Source organism: Solanum stenotomum, chromosome 10, assembly GCF_019186545.1.
Source record: "Solanum stenotomum isolate F172 chromosome 10, ASM1918654v1, whole genome shotgun sequence".
NCBI classification, from domain to species: Eukaryota; Viridiplantae; Streptophyta; class Magnoliopsida; order Solanales; family Solanaceae; genus Solanum; species Solanum stenotomum.
Genome location: NC_064291.1, coordinates 50246237 through 50271402, shown reverse-complemented (window position 1 = coordinate 50271402; position 25166 = coordinate 50246237). Strand labels below are relative to the sequence as shown.

At 28.2% G+C, this 25166-nt stretch overlaps 1 protein-coding gene across 1 annotated transcript in view; it reads left to right on the top strand.

Moving 5' to 3' along the window:
* The window catches only part of LOC125878391 (uncharacterized), a 67398-nt gene extending 55257 nt beyond the window's left edge, over positions 1-12141 (top strand). The window contains exons 2-4 of the mRNA XM_049559637.1: positions 10767-11392; positions 11486-11658; positions 11738-12141. Coding sequence (XP_049415594.1) covers positions 10781-11392; positions 11486-11658; positions 11738-11843 — 891 coding nt within the window. The 5' untranslated portion in view covers positions 10767-10780 and the 3' untranslated portion in view covers positions 11844-12141. The remainder of the gene's footprint in view (positions 1-10766; positions 11393-11485; positions 11659-11737) is intronic.
* The last annotated feature ends 13025 nt before the right edge of the window (positions 12142-25166 follow it).

Below are 25166 nucleotides of genomic sequence, written 5' to 3'. Positions count from 1 at the left end.
ATGAATTTAGGAACAAATCACGACTGTAGAGTATCTGTCGTATCATTAATATCATCGTGTTGTTAAAAATCATGTATCTAAAATTTAATGGTGGATACATATACATGGTCAGACACCTCATTACTAAAAATACAACTCAGATCTTAATTAAGATTACTACTTATTGGATACACATGTTTCAAGGGCTATATCAAAGTAATATTGGTACTACCAAATCCATGTCACGGTAACCAAAGAAAGTCTTAGAAGAACACCAGCAAACAAAAACTCTCTACAATACTCCCTTTGATCCTTTTGCGTTGTGGCATAAAATAATCAAAATTAAGATCCATTTCTTCCAGAGACAAACAATCAAGATCCACTCTGAATTAAAGTTTTCTCTGTAGCATTTACTTTGATTTGATCTAGTTATAAATGAACAATACAAAATAATATTTGGGTTCAGGAGAATTTGTCGGCCATGGTGATGATATCTTGAGAAGAAGAGAGTAGATTAGCTATTGTTGGAATGAAATTATACGATGAAATTCCTGAATCATAAAGGAGGAGACATAATTGAGTGATAAATATGGGAGAGGAGAATTAAGAGACAGTGGTTGATTTTGGAGTGAAAGAGTTAATTAAACAGATAATTAATCAATCCTAGTTTTAAGGTATGTGAGTATCTAATAATCTAATTGTATCTTCAAATAATATATTAATATATGGTATAAATTATTAAAAGTGGTAATATATGTAATTGTTTGAAAGTAAAGATAATATTAGTATATATAGTAGTGATGTATGTCTAATAAGGTAGTTTATCCTTGTATATATATGGCAAGCGAGATTGGGAGAGGGAGGAGAGAGGCGAGAGAGAGAGGGCAGAGAGTGGGAGAGAGGTGAATTGTATATGTATATAGATTAGATAATTGTATATTATACATATGCATTTGCATATATGACAAGCGAGATTGGGAGAGGAAGGAGAGAGACGAGCGAGAGAGGGCAGAGAGTGGGAGAGAGGTGAATTGTATGTGTATATAGGTTAGATAATTGTATATTATACATATGTATTTGTATATTTTGGCGAATTATACATATACAAACGTGACTAATTATACAAATATGAAGTCATTCCGTGTAATTAATGTATAATGTTAGTCGTGAGTGATAATTATAGCAAACTATAGCTATGATGAGTAATTAAGTAATATAAGTTTGTTTAACCGCGTAATTTTCCTATTGTAGAATCGATTGTTGGACGTTTTGAGATTTTTGACATGAAGCCCAATTGTTTTTTGCTTAATTCAAATAGCAGCCCATACATTGCTTTTGCCCCGGATTTGATCTTTTATTACATGATTGCCTGTAGATAATTTCGTAAATATTGCAAAACCAAAGGATGATTCTATTTAAAAAGGCAACAACAGCCTGCCAAGTCCTTTAGCTTTTCTACAATTGTGGTCCCACGTGCTTATCCTTATTCATAGACATATTTTCTCTCTCTCTCTCTATAAATCTCAATATTCACAATTTAGCTTTTGTTAATAAAAAAAAATCACAATTAAGCTTTTGTTAATAAAAAAAATCACAATATTATTAAAAAATCAATCTTAAAAAAATCGTTTACTTCAATGTATATAATATTTTTGTAGTGCATGAGATAACGAAGACAATTGTAAATTAATACAATTTTAGTAGTTAATATTTAATGTTTTTTCTTATTTTGTTCAATTAAGTATTCTACAAGTAAAGAAATCGTTTTAATTTATTTGTCTTGTTTTTTAATTTTTTAAATATTTAAAAATTATGTAAAAAATACGATAAATCATGATAATTGTCAACTTAAAATATTTGTAAAAAACATATAAAAATTTCAATTGATTCATAAAATTAATCTATTTGTGTCACATAAAATGGGATAAAAGAAGTAACATGTATTATTTAATTTGGAAACTACGTAAAAAGTATTGCAAATCTCAATAATTAACAACCTTTGATTGACTCTTGAAGTTCTACTCTTGAAGTTCTATTTGTGCTACATACATTGGGATAAGAGAAGTAATATATATTATTAAAAATTTACGTAAAAAGTACTATAAATTACAATAATCGAAAGAAATAACATGTAATATTTAATTTGGAAACTACGTAGAAAATATTGTAAATCTCAATAATTAACAACATTTGATTGACTCTTGAAATTCTATCTATGCTACATATATTGGGACAAGAGAAGTAATATATATTATTTAAAAATTACGTAAAAATACTATAAATTACAATAATTAACAACTTAAAATATTTAAAATCATATTAAAATTTAATTGATTATCTAAATTATATTTATGTCACATAAAGTAAAACAAAAAAATAGCAGATATTGGACCCGTACTAGCACGGACACTTGTGTCTAGTACTATAAGAAAACAAGAAAGTCATTCTTATCATTATAATTATTAAATCTTCTAATCCAAACGAAGACAAATTTGCAATAATTTCTTCATCTATTAGGATATTTATGTTTATGATATTATATATTTGATATGAAGTATGACAATTGAATAGGGATTATGAAGGGAAAAAAACAAGATGTGGATGAGCTTAGGATATCAAATCAATTTTTTTGTGCACTAATTCTAAAAGTAGTTAGACGTAAGCTAATTTAATTTTTTTTGTGGACAATTCCATGTCTAAAACAAGTGAGAAAAACAGTGCTAATACACTGTTCCTCTAATCACAATTTCATTCCTATACAAGGGATTTTCTCCTTGGTTGATTTATTAAATCATCCTCAGACAATAATAATAACATATTCAGTTTAATCGCACAAATGACACTATAACACAAAGTATATACCGCTATACAATACATTATAACTAAATGAGAGAAGTGTTGAAAACATCCCTAAACTTAACGCAAATTATTAGTTTCATTCCCAAACTATTGACAACCTTAAAAACACCCATCTACTTGACTAACTAAACTTAGATACATCCCCAATTGCCACAAGACATATCAAGTGGTCTTAAACTCTTGTATGACGTGTAACTCTTAATAAAAAGTCGAGAGAAATGTTGAAAACATCCTAAACTTGGCGAGAATTTAGGGGTATATTTCACTCATGTTGTAAGATCAGGTGTGTGTATTTAAATTCAGTTAGTCAAGTAAATGAGTGTTTTTAAAGCTGTCAATAGTTTAGAGATGAAACTAATAATTCACACATAATATAGGGGTGTTTTCAATACTTTTCTCCAATTAAATATAAACTTTTTGTGGCTAAATATTTTAGCTACAATTATTATTTTTCATAGTATTCGTAGCAAGATGTAGCGAGGACAGAGGCGGAGCTAGGTGGAGGTTCGTGGGTTAGGATGAACCCACTATCTTTTTTGTAGACCCTGTATTTATATTAGAAAATTAAATAAATATACATGTATATTAACTTGTGAACCCATAACAAAATTAACTGACAGCTCAGTGGTAAGGAAGGGGCAGTGGAAATGTCTTTCACACTAGTATTGTGGGTTCAAACTTGACCATCAATTTTCTGTCCTAAAAACTAGAACTCTCAAACTCTTAAATCTAGCTCCGGCTCTGAGCGAGGAAATAGCAAAGACACAAAAAGGAATAGCAAAGCCAAGAACTTAACCACCAAAGAATATGATGTAGTGGATGAAACTACTACTTTCTTAACTAGGTCTTGAATTATAATTAAGAAAAATCCTTAATAGGAAACAGATACCAAACACCAACCGGATAAAATAGAAAGGCACGAAGTTAGAGGGGTTGGGAAATATATGGAAAATTGAAGGCATGTGAAGTAACATGATGGTATTAAAGTGGTCCATAATCCAAGATGTTTGTTCACTTAATAAAACCAACAACAAGAATGGGCACATTACACTGCACCATCTCTAATAGGGACACCCCACTTCATTTCTGCCGTTTATTTTGCTTTTTCATGTTCTACTTTTTCCAATTTTATTTATTTTACAAATAAAATAAAAAATTGTTTCCACTGTTGAGAAATAAATTGTTTCAGTTTGTAATTGATCAAAGAATTTTGAGTCTAAATAAAATTCATAATTTACGTTCTTATAAATTTCTTCTTGTAACTTCCTTTCATTTTTGTAACACATACTAATTATATCTCATTAGACCATTAAGATGTAAAGATAATTGAGAGTTGCATCATCTTCTTTTCGAATGATTGGTATCTAATTGAGAACTGATAAAATTTGAGTTTACACATTGTAAAGCTTACTTTTGGAGGTGGCGTTTCCAACAAAAACTATTTCATTCTTAAAGATTTAAACCTGAGATATGTAATTGTGAATGGAAATTTTTTTAACCATTTCGCCACAACACATACCGAAGATTTCAAATCATTACACTAATATCAAACACAATAAAAACGAATTTAAAGCTGGTCCCATGGTGTTAACAAGTCCTCATCTTCCTTATTTATATATTTCTATTTTTCCTCCTTGCCCATCCATTCTAATTTGTTACCTTATCTATTCGTACTTCCGCATTATAATATCTTATAAAATAATTAATTCTATCAATCTCTTTGTCATCCTCTCCTCTTTTAAATAATTTTTCAAATATTTTCTTCTCTACATTTTACTCGACCCTCATAATATAAATATACATTTTATTTTACTTGTCTATTTTAGTAAAATAAGAGAGTTTCATCATCTTTTTCTTATACATCATCTTTAATGTTAAATAACTATATAAAATAGTGACAAGAGGCAGTTGCTCGGATGGTAAACACCTCTCACTTTCAATTTAAAGATTGTGGGTTCGAATCATCAAAGAATCAAAAAGATGAAAACAGATGAGGAGGGGTTTTAAAAAAATTACTACATAAAGTAATAGTTGTTAAAATAGTGTTTTAAATATTATTAATAAAATTAATTTAGTAAATTATTATAATTAATTTTCTTTTAAAGAAATATGTTAAAGATAAACAGAATCGTAAATTAAGGTTTAAGTTGGTAGAGTAAGTTGTCACTTCCTTAATATGACGACAAACTTGATCTTGTCTATTCCGTTCACTTCAAAACCATACCCCGAATTATTTAATCTTACATCAAATTTCAATATATATATATTATTATTTTGATATAGACAAGGCAGAGACTTTGCACCCTCCAATCTTATTATCATAAGGAATATAATACTGAGTAAATATATATATGTCAATTATATTATACAAGGTGAAAGATGATTATTTTTTTCTAATTCCATTAGAAAAGTGTGCATAACAATTGAATCTTGGGACCCATTTAGTCTTTCTAAGTAAAATTTGAAAAAAATTTGGCAAATAATATTTGTTCATATAATTTGCCATTACTTGACAAATATTTTTGATAAATAACTCAAATTCCCAAATACTAGAAAAAATTAATATTTGGGTCAGGTCTCATTATTTGGGAACTTTTAATAATTCAAATTCTACATCAAATTTTTATCTTTTACAAGAACACCTTCTATAGTAGTTGTTTGCATTGTTTTACATAAGTTTTTACGTGAACATCAAAGTAGTGATATAATATTTAGTGAATATGAAAGTGATGATATGGTTGTTGATGAAAATGATGAACAATCGACTTAGGGTAACAAAGTCATGTGCCATGTAATACAAACATATTGTTAGTTTTGATAGATTTAAAACTTATGGGTTTAAATCAAATTTCTTAAAAAGGTGAAATATATTTTCTAAATACTATGGCTAAACACATAGTGAATTTTCACCCAAGTAATATTTGTCAAAATATTTTAAAATTTATGATCAAACGCTAACTTGGTAATTTTAGTCATTTAGATAATGTAAACGGTATGTTGCGTGCTCTATATTTATCCTGATTTAGATAGTCAAAAAGGAGTAAAATTTTTAAAATAAAATTATTATAAATATACTATTTCTTTCATCTCAATTTAAACATGTTAATTCTAAAGTATATTTAACCTTTTAAATCTTGTGATTTTAAACTTGTAAGTAAATATTGGAGTAAAAGATATATCGTTTTTTTTTGGAATAAATTAAAAAAACAAAATCAAAACACTTAATTAGGAGGTCCAAAATCTGGTCCCATAGTGTCAGTAAAGTCCACATTTTCCTTCTATTTAATTTCTACTCCCTTTGTCTCAGTTTATGTGGCACTTTTCAGATTTTGAGATTCAAATAAGTTTATCTTTGACCGTAAATTATTTATAGATCTTTTAAGCATTTTGAATTACTATTAATTATTGTGACTTATAGTACTTTTTACGTAGTTCACAAATATATAAATTTCATTTCAAAAAATCGAAGATTCGATGCGTAAATTTCCGATCAAACTTAAATTGTTTGACTCTCGAAAAACGAAAAGTGTAGACAGAGGGAGTATTATATTATATTATCGTTCTATTTTAATTGTATTATCTTCTTCTACTCCTACTATTTTTGTTCTGTTATCTCTGCATTCTATCTTGTTTGCTTATCTATTCGAACATCCACGCTGAGTTATATAATTGATCCTCTCTCTGTATTCTATCTTTGTAGTCCCTCTAAATAAATTTTTCTGAGTAATAAAGCTCCAAAACTATGTGTATATGTCCTATCTGACAATTCATGTGATATACATTACGTAACAATTCATGTGATATATATTTGAAATGATTTGTATTATGTTATATTAGATGTCATGTAGAATCCATATATCTACTTATGTATACATAAATTTAAGTATTTACGTATACACCTCAAAAGTTGAAGGGCATAAATTCCAGTACAGACCAAGATAAGAGACAAGTTCATATCATGCCTACTTTAACTTTGATCATACTAATTACGAATAAATTAAAATTAAAATTATTTTTCTTAAAATTGTGCAAACGTCAGTATCATCTTAATATTCTCCCATATAAGTTAGTTCTTTGTAATAGGGATATGTTTTAAAATGATCTAATTTCGTTTTTTTGCTAATAGGACAGAACTGAAGCAACCCAATCTACATATTTGGGTAAATATAATAATAGATCACATAATTATAAAAGAAATCACTAAAGTTGTATACTTATATATTTTCTTAGAAGAAAAAAATAAACCTTTTACTATTCTAACAAAAAAATCACAATTATCTGAAAACTTCGACATTTTGATAAGTGAATTTTATATTTTAATTTTCAACCTAATTATTATTACTATATAGTAAAAGAGTCTACAAACATGCATGTCTTCGTCAACGACAAAGGACATTTTCGAAACTTTCTACTTTTTTATTCTTTAGGTCTTTGTAATCTCTTGCTCTAAAGGTGTACTTTTTTCTTTATTAAATCAAAAAACCAATCAATATTTTACCTAATGACTAATATCCAATCAAAAAGTTATTCTTTTGTTGAACTGTGTGGGCTCACTATACTATGTCGGCTCTCATTCCGTTTTTCCTTTAATAGTAATATTTTTTTCATTACTATTTAGTATTTTCATTATATTATATTACATTTATTTCCTTTTTTTTTGTTGGTTATAGATTCAAAAATTATATAAATAATACTATAAATTATAATAATTAATAATATAAATATTTAAAAATTATATTAAGAAATTTAATTGACTCTTGACATTCTATTGGTACCACATAAAATGGGTTAGATGATAAACATATATTATTTGAACTTGACGTAAATATTTAAAAGTTATATAAAAAAATTTGACTGTCTCTTGACATTCTATTGGTACTACATAATATGGATTGGATGATAAACGTATATTATTTGAAATTGACGTAAAAAGTACAACAAATCACAATAATTTACAATCTAAAAAAAATTAAAATACATGTAAGAAAAACACTTGACTTCACAAAATCTATCAATGCCACATAAATTGGGACATGGAAGTAACATAGTAGTATATTATTTGAAAATTAAAAAAGTGCTATAAATTACAATAATTAATAATTTAATATATTTAAAAGACATAAATGGTTAATTTTATGTGTCACATAAATTGAAACAAAAAAAATTATAAATTACAATAATTAACAACTTATAATATTTTTAAAAATCATATAATTTTTTTTATAACTTCTCAAGTTCCATGATATCACATAAATTGAGACAAAAAATATTACTCCCTCTGTACCAATTTATGTGACTTACTTTCTTTTTTAGTTAGTCCCCAAAAGAATGACATATTTCTATATTAAGTACTCCATTTGTCCCTATTTATGTGACTTACTTTCCTTTTTAGTAAGTTCCAAAAATAATTAATTATCTAATAGATTACTGATTACTTTGAATGATTGAGCTGAGTTAAAATAATCAAAATATTACTATAAAATTTATAATTAGAAATAATATATTACTCTTCTATCATAATTCTCGATCTTCTGCTTTCCGATCTAAATTGAATTTGTCACTTACGATCATTCCAATTTGCAACAATCTTGTTACTGTACAAAAATTGTCTTGTTTGATCAAACCACACAATAGTTAAGCAAAAATCCAAAGAAGTAAAGAAACCAACAGCCTAATTTGCCATGGGTAATTAAATCAGGGGGCATACAAAAAATATATAAAGTTCCGTTACAATAATTGAACAATAATCTCCACAAGAATGAAACATTTCTATATTAAGTACTCTTTTAGTCCTTATTTATGTGACTTATTTTCCTTTTTAGTAAGTCCCAAAACGAATGATACATTTCTATATTAAGTAACAATTTAACTACAAAATATCTATTTTACCCTTACTGAAATGATTTACAGCCACACAAATTTTTATCACTCATTTTGGATCACAAGTTTTAAAAATCTTTCTTTCTTTCTTAAATTTCGTGCCGAATCAAACTAGCTCACATAAAATGGGACAGAGGGAGTAATAATTTAACCATAAAATGTTTATTTTACCCTTAATGAAATGATTTACAGCAGCACAAATTTTTATCATTCATTTTGGATCACAAGTTTTAAAAGTCTTCATTTCTTTCTTAAATTCTGTGTTGAGTCAAACTATCTCACATAAAATAAGACAGACGAAGTAACATATATTAGGTCCCATGTTGGCACGGGATCCTGTATCTAGTATATATACAGCTCCCCATATATTACTTTAATGGTTAATATACCATTTTTGAAAGTGAAATGTCGAACAATTATTTAAAATTTTGAAGCATGGTGCAGTTGGTGGAGAAAATGAAAAAAAAAAATGTTTTCTTAGGTTCGAGGGTAGGCTCAAAAGAGGTTTTTAATTATGCATTGAATAGTAAGTTTTGGTTCTTTTAAATTTGTTAAAAATTAACACTTTTAATTTTTATTATAAACTTTCTAAACTCGATCGATTTGATTTGATGAAAACAATGAATAACAGGACTTAACTATAAACATGAAAAAAATCTTATCAAATTCTAAAATATACGATCACAAATTATACATCAAAAAACTCTATCAGAATTTCAAAATAAATTAAAAGTAACAAATCTACAAAAGTTGTACTTTTATAGGTAAGTTTCCGACTTCCCGCTAATTTTATTATTATTATTATTATTGTCAAATCTAACAGCCATTTTCACCAAATATTTTACGGAAACCAAAAATGTTAATTTTTTTATAAACATACAAGACTAAAACTATGAACTCGATACTTGAGGGATTGTATTGAATCCATCTTTAAATATAAAGGACCATTTACGTAATTTTCTCTCGTTGGCGCAATTGACATTATTTTCCATATGTACCGATCGAATTATAATCCAAATACAAAGAAAAGGACACTGCGTGATTAAGAAGGAGCCTATTTAAATTGTATATTCACAAAAGCAAAAACTATTACTCCATCGCTTTTTGTTTTTCGAGAGAAACAATTTAAGTTTGATAAAAAATTTACGCATGAAATCTTTAACTTTTTTGAAATGAAATTTATACATGTAAACTACGTAAAAAATACTATTAATCACACTAATAGGCAATTCAAAATAATTAAAATATGTATAAAAAATTTACGAATTAAAATATGTAAAAAAAAATTACGGTCAAAGATAGACTTGTTTGAATCTCGAAATCCAAAAAGTGCCACATAAATTAGAACGAAAGAAGTATGTATTATCAGATGACAAATGTTCGTGTTAGATTAATTTAATTAATTATTTAATAGACTACTGATCACTTTGAATGATTAAGCTTAGTTAAAATAATCGAATTAATACAATAAAAATTATAATTAGAAATAATATCTTACTCTTCTATCATAATTCTCGATCTTCTTCTTTCCGATCTAAATTGAATTTGTCACATATGATCATTCCAATTTGCAACAATCTTGTTACTGTACGAAAATCGTCTTGTTTGATCAAACACACAATAGTTAAGTAAAGCAAAAATCCAAAGAAGTAAAGAAACCAACAGCCCAATTTGCCATGGGCAATTAATCAGGGGGCATACAAAAAATATATAAAGTTCCGTTACAATAATTGAACAATAGTCCCTCTAGTTTATTGTCATTTTTTGTCTACGTGGCAACTAGAAGTCACTACAGTCACGCTGTTTACATGACACGTGTAGAAGCTTTCAATTTACCTTCCAAAAAGGTCACTCCGTCGCCGGCTCCACCGTTCTTGCTGTACCCTCTCACGTGCTAACACCACACGTGTCAATCACTCAACGTTTCTACATGTCAACGCCGTCTGCGAATTTAACGGTGCTTGTAAACATATATAACCACTGTCATACCCTTCTACTTTTTCAAAGTTTTCTCACTCAAATAAATATAACGTGTTAAAAAAAAAAAGGTAGTTGTTTCAGTATGAAAACTGTCCTTTTCCGAACCGGTTCCGGCTCAATTCCGGCGGTTGTTCCCGGTTCTCCGAGATTAGTCTCTGTTCCCACTCGTGAATCCATCGGTAAAGTGTTTAACGGAGAGAAGAAGAAGAAAGGATGTTCTTCTCCTATGATCTCTCTGAATTCGGAAGTCAATCGTCGCGGTATACGCCGGGTTTCATCTGAATCCGACGTGATTCGGTCGGGTTTTGAAGGTTCGAGTGTTACTAGAAAGTTGAGTAAGATTGGATCGAGGACATTATCGTCAATAATACCGGAGGAGGATTGCGGTTCTGAACAGAATGAGTTGGAGGTTTTGCAAAGTATTGGATCACTGAGTTTGACGGAAGATCGACGGAGTTACGACGGAGACTGGCATAGGAACAGTATTCCTGTCGATGAGCTTGGATTTCCCGGCGGTGGAATCGGCTCCAACAAAAACAGAAAGTTTGGCGGCAATGGTGATGAGTTCGATGCAGATAGTTTAACCGGCGGAAACTCAGATCCAAGGAAAATCGGAGAATATTATAAGGAAATGCTGAATTCAGATCCTATGAATTCTCTTCTACTTAGAAACTACGGCAAGTATTTGCATGAGGTAAGTAGTGTAATTTAATGTTTTCTATATTTATTGAAAGTTGTAATATAAGAAGATTTTGTATTGATTTGTTAATAATTTACATAATTGAAGGTGGAGAGAGATTTTGTGAAGGCTGAAGAATGCTACGGAAGAGCTATACTTGCAAGTCCCGGGGACGGAGAAGTGCTTTCTCTGTATGGCAAATTAGTTTGGGAGACGCAGCGAGACGAAAACAGAGCCAAATCTTACTTTGATCAAGCTGTTCACGCTTCTCCTAATGACTGGTAAATAATTTTTTTTTCATAGATCAAAGACGGATCTAAGATATAGATATTGAAATGAAACTATTTGTTGTGATAACAGCACTGTGTTGGGATCGTATGCACACTTCATGTGGGAAGCAGAAGCAGAAGAAGGCGAAGACGAAGAAACAATAGCAGCCGGAGCATCAACGGTTGCAGCTTACTAGCTTTGCAGAAAACAGATGGAACAAATATGTACTACACAGAAGCTAGCTAGTATTATAGATGAGAGAGAGCTAATTAACTTATGTTAATGTACTTGTAAAATGTGTAAAAAGAAGTTAATAAAAGAGGAAGTATGTATAACTTAAATTAACTAAATCGATATTTTAGTTGATAAATGAAGAGAGAAGTCTGTAGAAGAGTGTGAAAAGAGAAGAAATTAAACTGGAGGTAATTATGAGTGTGTCTACAGTTTGAAGTTTTGTTGTACATGTATTATTAGTGCTATTGTAACTCTGATTTTAACTTGATCTTCATGTTTTTTTCTTTTGAATTACCAGATCATATCATTGGGGTTGGAGTCAGGATCGAACATGTCATTTAGGATCGAACATGTCATTTATGAACTTAACTTTAAGAGAAACTTTTGTGACATGTTTAGTGTACTAAGTTAAGAAAAACTACTTTTGACATAGTTATAGGCGCTTAATACTAACCAGAATTAATATGCCAGTCAGTTGAAGGTAGAACTATAAATTCAATGAAGAATACATATAATATTTCATTTCTTGAAAATGCAGGAGTTCTTCCTCTCACAAATGGTTAAAATTAGTACTATTCATATATAAGTAAAGAAATTACTGCCTCAAGTTATACAATCTGTCAAGTTTGGATGATTAGTGAATATATCTTGAATAATTAAGTAATCATATGATTAATACATGATCTCATGTTTTGATTAAATAAATTGATCTATTTATAGAGTAATCATTAGGATCAATATATGCTTTTTTTACTATCGTCTTGCAAATTAAGTTCCCAATTTAGTTTGCATAGACGATGAAATATCAGCTGCGCTAGATCGATATAAAAGGTTTTGGATTGAAACTGTCAAACTTATTCTGAAGTCACTATATAGTGATTTATCAATGTAAGCTGATATATATATACATTAGTTAATTAACAGTAAATACGTCCTAATTAATTCCATCATCTTTCAATTTTATTGCAAAATTACTTGCTCTTTTAACACAATAAACCGTTGCACAACATGTATATAGTATAAAGTTAATGTTTATTTTTCATGACAATCATCATTAAAGCTAAACTTATTTTGGGCCAAATAGAGTGATTGCTTATTGCAATATAATCCAAAATGATTTATCCTTTGCACTATATATCAGCTCATTAATTTCTGACTGCAGGCCTTATACAACGATACCCAACCCAATAAAGTTTTGGGCCAAAGATATAGATGGAGTAACAAGAATTTGTAAAAATTTCACAAGGGTTTCCTATTTGGACAATACTATTCATTTTGGAACTACTGACTTTGTCATTTGACACCTCGATATCGACTTATCATATATGAAATAAGGTCCTAAGGGTTTTGTTTTCATACATTTGGTGTCTATAGTTTCATATGACTGAAATTCATACATAAATGCTTAAACTTGAGTTTATGTGTTGCCGAACTCTCATAAAATATTATCGTATCCATGACGAATCCCTAAAAAAAATGCTACTTTTAAAGGATCTGACACACATTCATAGACATTAATTTTTAAAGAGTCCAATCAAAATAGACTTCAACCACATATTCAAAAGTGATATTGTAAAATTATCTTTTTGTTATTGCTTCTTAAGTGATAAGCCAAGTCAATACTGAACCAACGAAATTGAACGAACAGAGTAGTATGATTTCAACGTGTCGCTCTCTCATCGGATCAATGGAGTAGTATTTTTTTCGATATACACTATATATTATATGATGTCAGGTGGTTACCAATTATTACTCCCTCCGTCCCTTTTTAGTTGTCCACTTTAGAAATGACACACAGANGGGCGATGTTCATTTTAGACACCTCATGCAGGGTCTCGATGTGTCATTTTGACACTTTTTGCTTACATGGCTTAGTGAGTGTAATACACTTGTTGAGCGCGCGTGAAAACCTATTTAGTCGATTTTTTAATTATTTTTTTCTTCTTCTTTCCCATTTTCNTTTGTTGTCCTTTCTTGATTTGTCAAAATGGACAACTAAATAGGGACAACTAAAAAAGGAAATATGGACAAGTAAATAAGGACGGAGGGAGTATCAAATAAATTTATTGTTAAGATCGAAATAAATGTAGTACATACTTGTTAGCCNCATTATCTACAAATTGTTTTTGACAAATGTCGTCATTTAATTCGTCACTTTACACGTCATTCGCGAGTGTAATACACACACTTCATATATTTTTGTTGATTGGCAAAAAAGTGTCAAAATGACACAGCGAGACCCTACATGAGGTGTCTAAAATGAACATCGCCCACTTAAGGTGCCTAAGTGAAATTTCGTACCAAATTTAAGGGGCCACCGATGGGTTACCCCTATATTATATGATGTCAGGTGGTTACCAATTATTATCAAATAAATTTATTGTTAAGATCGAAATAAATGTAGTACATACTTGTTAGCCGTTTGACAAGTCATACAATTAATCTAGTCCAATCAATCAATTTCATATGATTTATAAGTGCTAACCCCCAACAATAACAGAAACTTCTACATATATTAATTTTGTAGGACTACTTTTTTTTAATTATTATTACTATCATGGTGCTCGAGCCAATTTTCACGCATCTCAACTTAAGTTTACGAAATATTTATCACCTCCCATCAACAACACATATCAAATAACTCTGTCCACCAAAGCTACAACAGATGAAATTTGCAGGACATGCTTATTAATTCCAGTATAGATTGGAATGTTAATTAATTCAATCAAGTGTGGATAGCATGCAGCTTCAATGTGATTAGAAAGCATAAAGTTTTTATTTATTTCCAAAGATTTAAAGTTATTTGACAAGTTCTAAGAATTGAGTCGGCCAGTTATTCCATCCGTTTTAATTTATTTTTCTTATTATTCTATGTTACTTTGGCAAATGTTAAATATTAACTTTTCACATTATATATAACTTTAAGATAAAAAGAATAAAGAACATTTTAATATATTTAATCTATCTTCAGTTTAATATCACATGATATTATATTTTGTTAAAATTGTGTTTGATCAAAATCAGATAGATAATTTTAGAATTGTTCAAAATCGAACTGAAATTGATAACTCTAATCGAAAAAAGTTATTGGTGTATCGGTAATGAGTTATTGATTTAGTAGTTTCGGTGACGGTTTTAATATATTTAATTTTAATTATCGGGTTATCAATTCTTAACAATTTGAAGTTTTTTCTTAACGGGTTAATTGTTAACCCGACAGTAAATTAATAAATAATATTTATACCATTTGGTATATAAAGTGCTTGACTTAGGGTTTAGTTTCATATTTTTCTTTCTGGTTTTCTCAAACTCTCGATTATTCTACAATGTTTTTGTGTTTGCTTTTGAACAATATGCAATCTGTCAACTCATGTGCATGATTCATTTAGCTTCTCACCTTGTTTCAAAGTGATTTTCAACAAAAAAATATTTGTGAGAAATCTTAATGGTTAAATCGATAACGATCAATAACCGATAAGACAATATCATATTACTTCTATAACGATTTAGATTATCTACAAACCGATAACTTCATAATCGAACCAACCGATATGTCGCCTTTATTAATTTATCTTAATTTTTAAAATGATATAGATTCTTGGACCAATTATTTTGAGTTGTTATCGTGACGACTTGGCCACTGAAATGGATGGGAGGGAGTAATTTTATTTGACAATATTGTCAACAAAATTGCCCATCAAGTCACTATCATTAGACATTTATTTATCATTTAACTTATTGTTTGACACTAATTCATGTTGTTTGTCTGTGTAAAACGAGAAACATTAAACAGTATTTGACATGTCCACTTTCGCAAAATGAATTCGTCAATTTTTTATTGTTTAGTTCCTGCACCAATTAATTACATATATTGACTAGCTTCAATTTTGTGATGTGATGATTTAAATAAAAATGACTTTTCATGCTACACTATGTCATGGGGCTGTTTTTGAATACATGAATAATATTTTAAAATAAAATCTAAGCAATAAAAATATTTAATTGTTTAGATTTGAATAATCAAGATCTAAGTGCTGAAAAGGGTTACTTACGTAATTGTACATGTGACAAAAACAATTCGATAAAATGATCACATGTATATGTAACGTATTGAGATTGTATACATAGTGTATAATTGTGTGTGTATATATATATTTCTATATATCAAGATGTATATACATCCATATATGTTGTTTATACAATATTTACACACACAAGCGCGATATTTACATATACAATTTTTTTTTTCAATTCTGATCAACTCAAATCTTTTCTAAACAATCCCAAATTTTAGATCTGAGCTCCTTTCAATGTTTCGAGTATTTTGATATATTATTAACTTGAAAGGATTCACGTTTGCCGCATTATAGATTTTAAAATTGAGTTTTGAAGAAGCTTTAATGACTGAACATGGAGTTCTCAAATCCCGACCAACTCAAATATCCCTCTAAACAATCTCAATTTTTTTATATGAGTTTTTTTTTTTGAGTCCGTTAATAATATGTCATTCACTCAAACAATATCACATTGACAGAATATCAAATTTTAAAATCAAACTTTAAAAAAGCTTTAAGGATTTCCTCTCACGTTTCCAAAAGCCTAAACTTGACTAGCCAACTTTAAATAATTATGCACTTCGGCTGCTACAACAATGGCAGAATAAGTCATATAAAGTAATAAATAATAGTTTGGGTTTTTTTCTTAAGATATTTTAATGGAAAAATAACCTAATTACACATCATTTTTTACCCTATTTTCTATCATTTTCTACCTTTCTAAAAAATTATAAAAATTCCTCTTTTTCATAATTTCTCTCACTTTTTCAGATACATCATTGTAAATTATCACCAAAAGATTTTCCCCCGCCTTTTTTCATGCTCAAAATCACTCCATGGTATCACCAATTATCTCCATCACTCTATTTTTGAATTTCAATTTTTTTCCTTTCCGATTTATGATTGCAAGTTATTAAAGAGGTAGATTTTCTTCATCCATTTTGTACTTTCCACTTCATGGGTATCGATTTTTATTTTTAGTTTTTTCATCTACAAATTTAGTCGGAGAAGGATGCATCATCTTCAACTTCAAAATTGATTGTAGAAAAAACTCCCCAAAAAAGGGAAAAAGATTGAGTTGTTGATGGCTCCGATAAGGGTTTTGGGTCGAGATCCATGGGTGACGTCATTGTTGAAAGTGAAAAAAACAAGAATTGCTACAGAGCAAAAGAAATAGTGTAGAAGGATTTATTCATCATTTTTTTTGCTTTCAGCTGATCAGATTGTCGACTTTTTTTTCCAATTTTTTGTTGTTCATATATTTTTTTCCGATACATATAGTTTCAGTTTTTTAATGTATCTAGTTGTTTTTGTTTCTTAAATTAATGTATAATGCATTTGTTTCAACATTATGATACACTACAATTTTATCAAGAGTCGTTGGTAGCTCCGGTAATGGCTTTGGGTCGAGATCCATGGGTGACGTCATTTTTGAAAATGAAAAAAAGCTACAAGAATTGATACAGAGCAAAGGAGAAAGTGTGGAAGGATTTCTTCATCTTTTTTTTTTTTTTTTGCTTTTAGCCTATCAAATTATTGGATTTTTTTTATTTTTTGTTGCTTTCAACAAATCTTTTAATGTATCTTGTTGATATTGATTCTTAAATAAAGTATAATTCGTTCGTTTCGCCTTTGTGATACATTACAATTTTATCATGTACACTATATCATTTTCAAATATTAGTTTTGATACGTAATTCTAATCTATTGAAACACAGATTAGTATGTATCATTTATGTATTGGATACACAACTATTATAAATTTCGTTATCTTTTACTACCGATGGCGATATATACAGCCAGTCTTATTCAACTAGTAGAAGGCTAGTATATGTAGACACTATCAAATATTACTGTTGCTACATAAACACTAGTGTTTTATAACAAAATCAGTTTGTATCATATTCATAGTTATGTATATTGTTGTGTATATAACATAGTTATGTATCAAATGTATATTGAGAGTTAGCTAGTGAGAAACCTTAAATTAGGTTAAAAGAAAATTTTGAATAGTTTTTAAATACATCTCTTAACATTTGGAGCTTCATAAAGTAATTAAGTTGCTCGTAAGCTGTCTACCTAAATTTGATCGTAGAAATCAATAATAGCTTAACCATATGCAAGGAACATATTCAATTGAATTGAAAATTCTTATCACATGAATAAAATAAAAATAAATCTTTGATATATTTAAATTTTTAAATCCCTTTACATAGGACAAATATATATATTAAAACCCCTAACAGCCCTTTATGATTTTTTCTATCTTCTTATTAAAATTCCTAACACTTCATAGGCTACAAGAATGGCAAAAAAATGAACAACAAAGCAAGAAAATTGTGGTCGTTATTGTTTGCCAAACTTGGGCTAACCTACCAAGAAGTATCCAAAAAAATAAAATAAAATAGTATAGTGTAGCTCAATTATAAATCACCAATAAATACATAGAAGGGTAGATTTGTTATTTGATGTTTTTTTCACAATATATAATATAGGCCACTCATATAAATGGGTACTTAACAAAGTCTATAATAGAGTTCTTTAATTTGGGTTTGATTGATAGGATGAAAATAGTGCCATCATATGGTGTTATTTATGGATTTATATCTATTTATTAAATTTCACATAAGTTATATGAAAATTAATATATGGATAACTTATTTTTTATTTAACTATCAAATGACTCCTAATACATGTATTATCACAGTTAAAGACACAATTGCTTCTCAAAATCTTTTTCATATCCTTTTCATCATATTTATGGAGGATATTTTTATAAACGAATAACTTTATTAATGCGCCAAATAAAACTGTGCATAAGAAATAATTTCAGCATAACTAGCTTATATCAACATTACTAATGACAACATTATTGATACATCCCATTCGACACTATTTTTATATACCCTACCAAATGACTCTTTCGTAATTTACACTCTAAAAAGTACTCTCTCCGTTTACTTTTACTTGTCACACCTATTAAGAAAACAATATGACTATTTTACCACAGTCCACACCAGTACTCCTATTAATTGATGTTTTGTATTAGGTTTTGGAGGAATAAATAATTAATATTAAAGGTAAAATGTATTTTCTTGATATGTTAGAACTGCCAAGTAAAAATAAAACCTATTTTTAGAATAGTGCACCAGTAAAAGTGAACCAAGAGTTACTTTATTCCTCTACCATTATCAAATGTTTTTCGTTTTGGTGTAGCATATCCATTTAGAAATTTAATTAATTAAAGAAATTATTTGACTCGATTGCCCTTTATCTTCAAGAATAATTGAAAGATCTCTTAGAAAACCATTCACACAATTTATTATAGCAAGAATAAGTTGATGAAAAAGAATAAATACTTCCTTTATTTTTCAAAAATGATACTTATTTTTAAAAAGCTAAAAAGTCATTTGAAAATGGCCAAAGTGAATAAATAAGAAGCTTATAAATGGTAGCGTTTCGTCTTTTTCGGAAAATGAATTTCCATTCCTCTGTCTAAATAATTAATGCTTGAGAAATCTGCCAAGTAATTCTTCAACCTCTTTAATTAATTATTTAAATTATAAATTAACAATATAATAATCTTATTAGAGAGAAATAAGAATAAAATAATAAAAATATTTATTCATATATAAGATGTAGATGAAAATTAATTATCTTTGTCTTAATTTACTTTATCATTAAATAAAATGTTATTTATTGGAGAGAAATAAGAATAAAAAATGTATTTTATTTATTTATAGTTTTTCCAGAAAATGTAAAAAATAAAATAAAATAAAATGTTCCACTATTATTTTTAGGTGGCTATATGACATCATATACAAAAATGAGATAAATACAAAGGACCACCGTATATCCTCATCGTTTTGACGATTGACCAACAAAGAGTTATTTATTAACCCCAAAAAAAGAAAACAAAGTGTTATTTAAAATATAATGCTCCTTCCGTTTTAAATTATTTGTCTTGATTTTTCAAAATAATTATCCCAAAGTATTTATCTTTTAGAAATTTTAGATGGTTAGTTAAACTTTTCATATTTTACAGTTCTTTAAGACTACAAACACCTCAATTATGAAAAGTCATGATATATTGAATAAAGCAAATATTTAATAAAATGAATTATAAATCTCTTTCGTTCTAAAATAAGTATCACTTTAGCTTATTTCAACCCCATTAAGAAAAATAATATACTAAATAGAAGGTATAATTATTAATTAGTTACCCATATTTATTAGATATTTTTTGAGAATTGAGTACTATTAAGAAAATATAATTCTCTAATACAAGAATATAATTGGAAAAATAGACTAACTTTTATTTAGAATTTCTAAAGATTGACATTTTTTTTTTGTTTGCTAAAGTAAACTTACTTTAAGATGAAGAAATCATTAAGATTTTTTAATTTTTTTATTCAATGTTTGGTGCTCGTATTGGAGTTTCAATTACACATACATCACTATCATATATATTATATTTACCTCTAGTTTAAAATAATTACATATATTACCACTTTTAATATTTATATCATATATTAAAAAATTTAATCAGATACACAAATCCCTTAAATAAGGAATTGAATAATTATCTACTCCTTAATTAATGGTCCATATCCATTAACAAGCAAATCATCTTCCTCTTTTTTCACATATGCCGTTTCCACCGTAAATCCAGCCTTCCTTCTTCCTTAATACATCTTTTCCCTCTTTCTTTCTTCATCCTCTCAATATATGTTTGCATGTTCAAATCAGCATTATACATATAGGTTTATTTCGATTATTTTATTATTCACATGTATTTTGATTTTATATCTGAGTTCATAATGTTCTGTTCAATTTTATAGAATTTTACAAGTTAGATTTTATATTTTTTGATTTTGTTATTTCTCGGACATTTTAATGATTGAACATTCCTAAAATCGGATGATTCTCGTCAAAGGTACTACACTTTAACAATACTATATATACTAAATCAAACAACTTTTATTTGCTCATTTTCACTCATCAATTTCTCATTGTAGTAATTGACTCTTCATCCGCCAACATTCAAGTCGAGAATAGATCTAAGTGTAGAAATGTCTCAATCAAGATGAAGAATTACGCCAAGCTTTAATTAAGAGAAAAAAGTACACCATTAGATGCACATCAAGTGCAACAATGTTGGATACACATCAGGTGTACATGTATCTAGTAAAGAGTTCATGTATCTGAGTTAAGATTATATGCATCTATGAGAAAAAATTTCAGATCCTTAAAGAAAGGGAGAATTTTGAATTTTTTAACTTTTTTTTGGATTAATGATAAGACAAATACTCCACAATCGTGATTTGTTCTTAAATTCGTGTGTTTCAATTACATTTCATATTTAGATACACATAATTATATGTGAGTTTACTATGTATCCGAGATACATGATTTTGAATAAAATGTATGAAATTGATAGTTGATACATCGAATTAATAATAAATACATATAAAAGATACATGAAATTAAATTAGATCATATAAATAGATACATGAAATTAATATTATATCATATAAATAGATACATGAAATTAATACTAGACACATATAACATATACACAAAATTAATATTAGATACTTCTATGATACATATAAATGTACTTGTATGATACTTATGTATCTAAGTGTTTAGTTTGTTGGATACATCATATATTGATAATAGATACATCAAATTAATGAATTTTATTATTTTAAGAGTAATAAAATGAAATTAATCAAATTGCATGACCGAGATATACATGTTTTTGTCTTTTATTAATAATATTAACGAATTTATTATTTCAAATATTAATAAAATGAAATTAATTAAACATAGATACACTCCTTGATTTCCGCCTTATATTAAGGAAATCAGTTACAACCTATTAATTTAAACAAATAAAATACGTATCTCAATTTAAAATTCGGCAGATACATGTATCTCACAGATTTAAACTCATGTATCCTAAGTATGAAATATGGTAGAGGAAGTAAAAGCTAAAACTATTGGGAATCTAAGTAATTAGGACTTAAACTAGTGGGATTTATGTAGTTTGGCCCTATTTAAATTGTGTATTATATATGACCAATAGCGGAGCCAGAATTATCAATAATGGATTCAAAATATGAACAAATAGACACATGAAGTAGTCGAAGGGGTTCAACATCTACTATATATACCTAAAAAATTATTTTAACCATGTACAAATAATATAATTTTCTGTCAAAGGAGGTTCGGATGAACCGCTAATTATAAGGTGGCTCCGCCATTGTGCAGGACTCATTCTGAAGGTGACGCTCCCAACAAGATTTACATAATTCATACTTAAAACTCAAATTCGAGATTTCTGATTAAAAACTAAACGGTTTCATCATTACGCCACAACCGATATTGGTCGGGGAAGTATTAAAATTTAAGAGATGCCTAAGAGGTGAAGGAATAAATGAAGGCAAAACTTAATTGTTCCTTTCGAATATTTATTACAAGTTAGAACAAAGTTCAACCACCAACGCCTTAATTCATTATTATCGTCTTCATCGTCAACTCATATACGTATACCGTATACGTATTACGTTTATACTCATACGTACCAAAATCCTTCTTCTAACTCTCAACTGTATTCAGTTTCGGTGTTGATTACAACTTTTCACATGCAACAATTAACTACTCTTTTAAATTACTGGAAATACCCTAAATTTGACGTGAATTATTAGTTTTATCTCTAAATTATTGTCAGTCTTAAAAAACACTCATTTATTTGATTAATTGAATTTAAATACACCCACGACCTTTCAACATGAGTGAAATACAGTCCTAAATTCTCGTCAATTTTAGGAGTATTTTCAACCCTTCTCGACTTTTTCTTAAGGTCTCACACTCCTATAAGAATTTGAGACTACTTACTATATCATGTGGCAAATCAAGAATGTCTCTAAATTTAGTTACTCAAGTATATGAGTATTTTAAAAACTGTTTACTATAATTTAGGAACGAAACTAATAATTTTGTCATTATACTTGTGTCTTTGAAATAATAAACAAAGTGAACGTAGGTCAACTCTCTCAACTCCCTTTCGCCACGTAACAACAACTTTTTAGTTAGTAGTTTAGTACTGGCTCTCTTAGATTAATTGTTGTTTTTATTATAAATAAATAAATACAATTTTAATTTTTTAAACAAAATTGTGCAATGTATGTTTATTAATGCAATAAATTAAATAAATTCAAAATAATTAATATGAATATAATTTATCTTCAGATCAAACGACTCCTTATAAAAAGATACTCGTCAAGTAATAAACATTCTTGTATTTCTAAAGCGTTAAATGTTTCAAAATTTTAGTTTATCAGAATGAAATTAATCTACTTCTACTAAATAAGAACAAGAATAACTTAGTAGTAACTCTATTATATATTTATTGTTTTTTTAATGACCACAAGTAAAACGTTTCAGATCGGAGGCAGTATGGAACTTTTCACATATACATCTACTACAAGAAAATATAAAATTAATTACAAAATTTATTGATTATTTCAAGCTATTTCATTGTTAAAAGACTCCTAACTAATTGAATTTATTTTTATAATACATCACTTATCTATACCTAAATGAAATGAACATAATTGTTTTACTATTTAGTTACAAAATTTTATCTATAATTAATTTCGTTATTTTCTAAATGTGTAAATGCATGGTTTGGTAAGCCATAAGAGCAGGGGCGGACCCACGTGGGCTCCAGGGGATTCACCCGAAATCTTTCGGCAAAATTTTTTGATAAATATTTTGTATTTGTAGATATAAATATTTTGAACCTCCTCAATGACAAGGAGAAACTTATAGAGTAGCAGTAGGTCTCCTTAAAGTTAAGTTACGTCGAGAGTTTGAATTCCTGTGTTAGTGTTTTATCTTTTTATTTTTTAATTTCAGTTCCGTTATTTCACGTTTTTTAATTTTTTTTTTCAAATTCCCTATATAAAAATTCTGAATCCGTCACCGGTGACCCTTCCAAAGGACCCCTTAGAAACACACATATCATACATTGTTAAAAGGAGATTGAAGTGTCCTACTATTCATCATTAATATATGCCAACTAAGATTAGATAGAAGAGGTGTTTAATGCTTCCACATGATTTAGTATTTTATTTATTTATATTTATTTATATTATATAGAGACAAAGCAAGGTCCTCATGCCTGCGCCAACACCAATTTTTTCACTTGAATTATACTTTGTTACAGACATTCAACTCCACTACATATATATACACTAAAATATAATTATTACTCCTCACATTTTTTTATTAGTCCTTTATTGATCGACTTGACACTTTTATTAGTTACTTTTAATGATAAGAACAGTATTAAAAGAAAATGTAATAATTTCTCTTCATCATTTCTAAAAAATGAACCAGTGAAAGATTTTCGAATAAAGGACTAATAAAAGAGAACATATAGAGAGAGTACAATTAATCGTTCATTAAAAATGAGATTATTAAGTTGAAAATAGTATTCATTCGGTCGAAAAATATTTACGGAAGTTTTTTTTTTGTGTCACACTAAATTATTTGTTTGATAAAACAAAATAATAAAAAAAGATCTTTTTGCAATAAATTAAAAAGGAAAATGTCACATAAAATAGTCGGATAGAGGTTGAGCCTCTTGGCAACCAATCAACCATGGTGGCGGGTTGTTGTATAATTTAATTTTTGCAACTGTTTTTGCTCATTCCTTTGCCTTGACTTTCTCTCTACTCTCAATACTTTCCACCGTCTCAAAATATGTGTTATTTTAGCTCATTTCGCGTTCATTAAAAAAAAAAAAAAGTTACATAGTTTAGTTTTTAAATTATTTTTATCCCTATTAATTATGAAGTACATGAATTAAAAATTTAAGATTTTCAAGAAGTTCTACTTTTTTCAAAGTAATTAATTGATGGTATAATAAGTAAAAAGAAATTATTTTTTCTTGATTTGTCAAAATGGACAAGTAATTAAGAATAACTAAAAAAGAAAAAGTAGACAAATAATCAGGGAGGGACAGAAGGAGAGGGAGTATGTTCTAGATATCTTTAGTTTAAGATCACAAATTCATTTTTTTAAAAAACTTCTTTTCTTAGAACTTTTAAAGCTACACTTATTTTAAAACGGATACCTTAATCAACTTAATTACCTCACCAATCTTCCCACCACCCTCATTACTTCTCTTTTATAAGAAGGAAAACATTTGTTTCTTT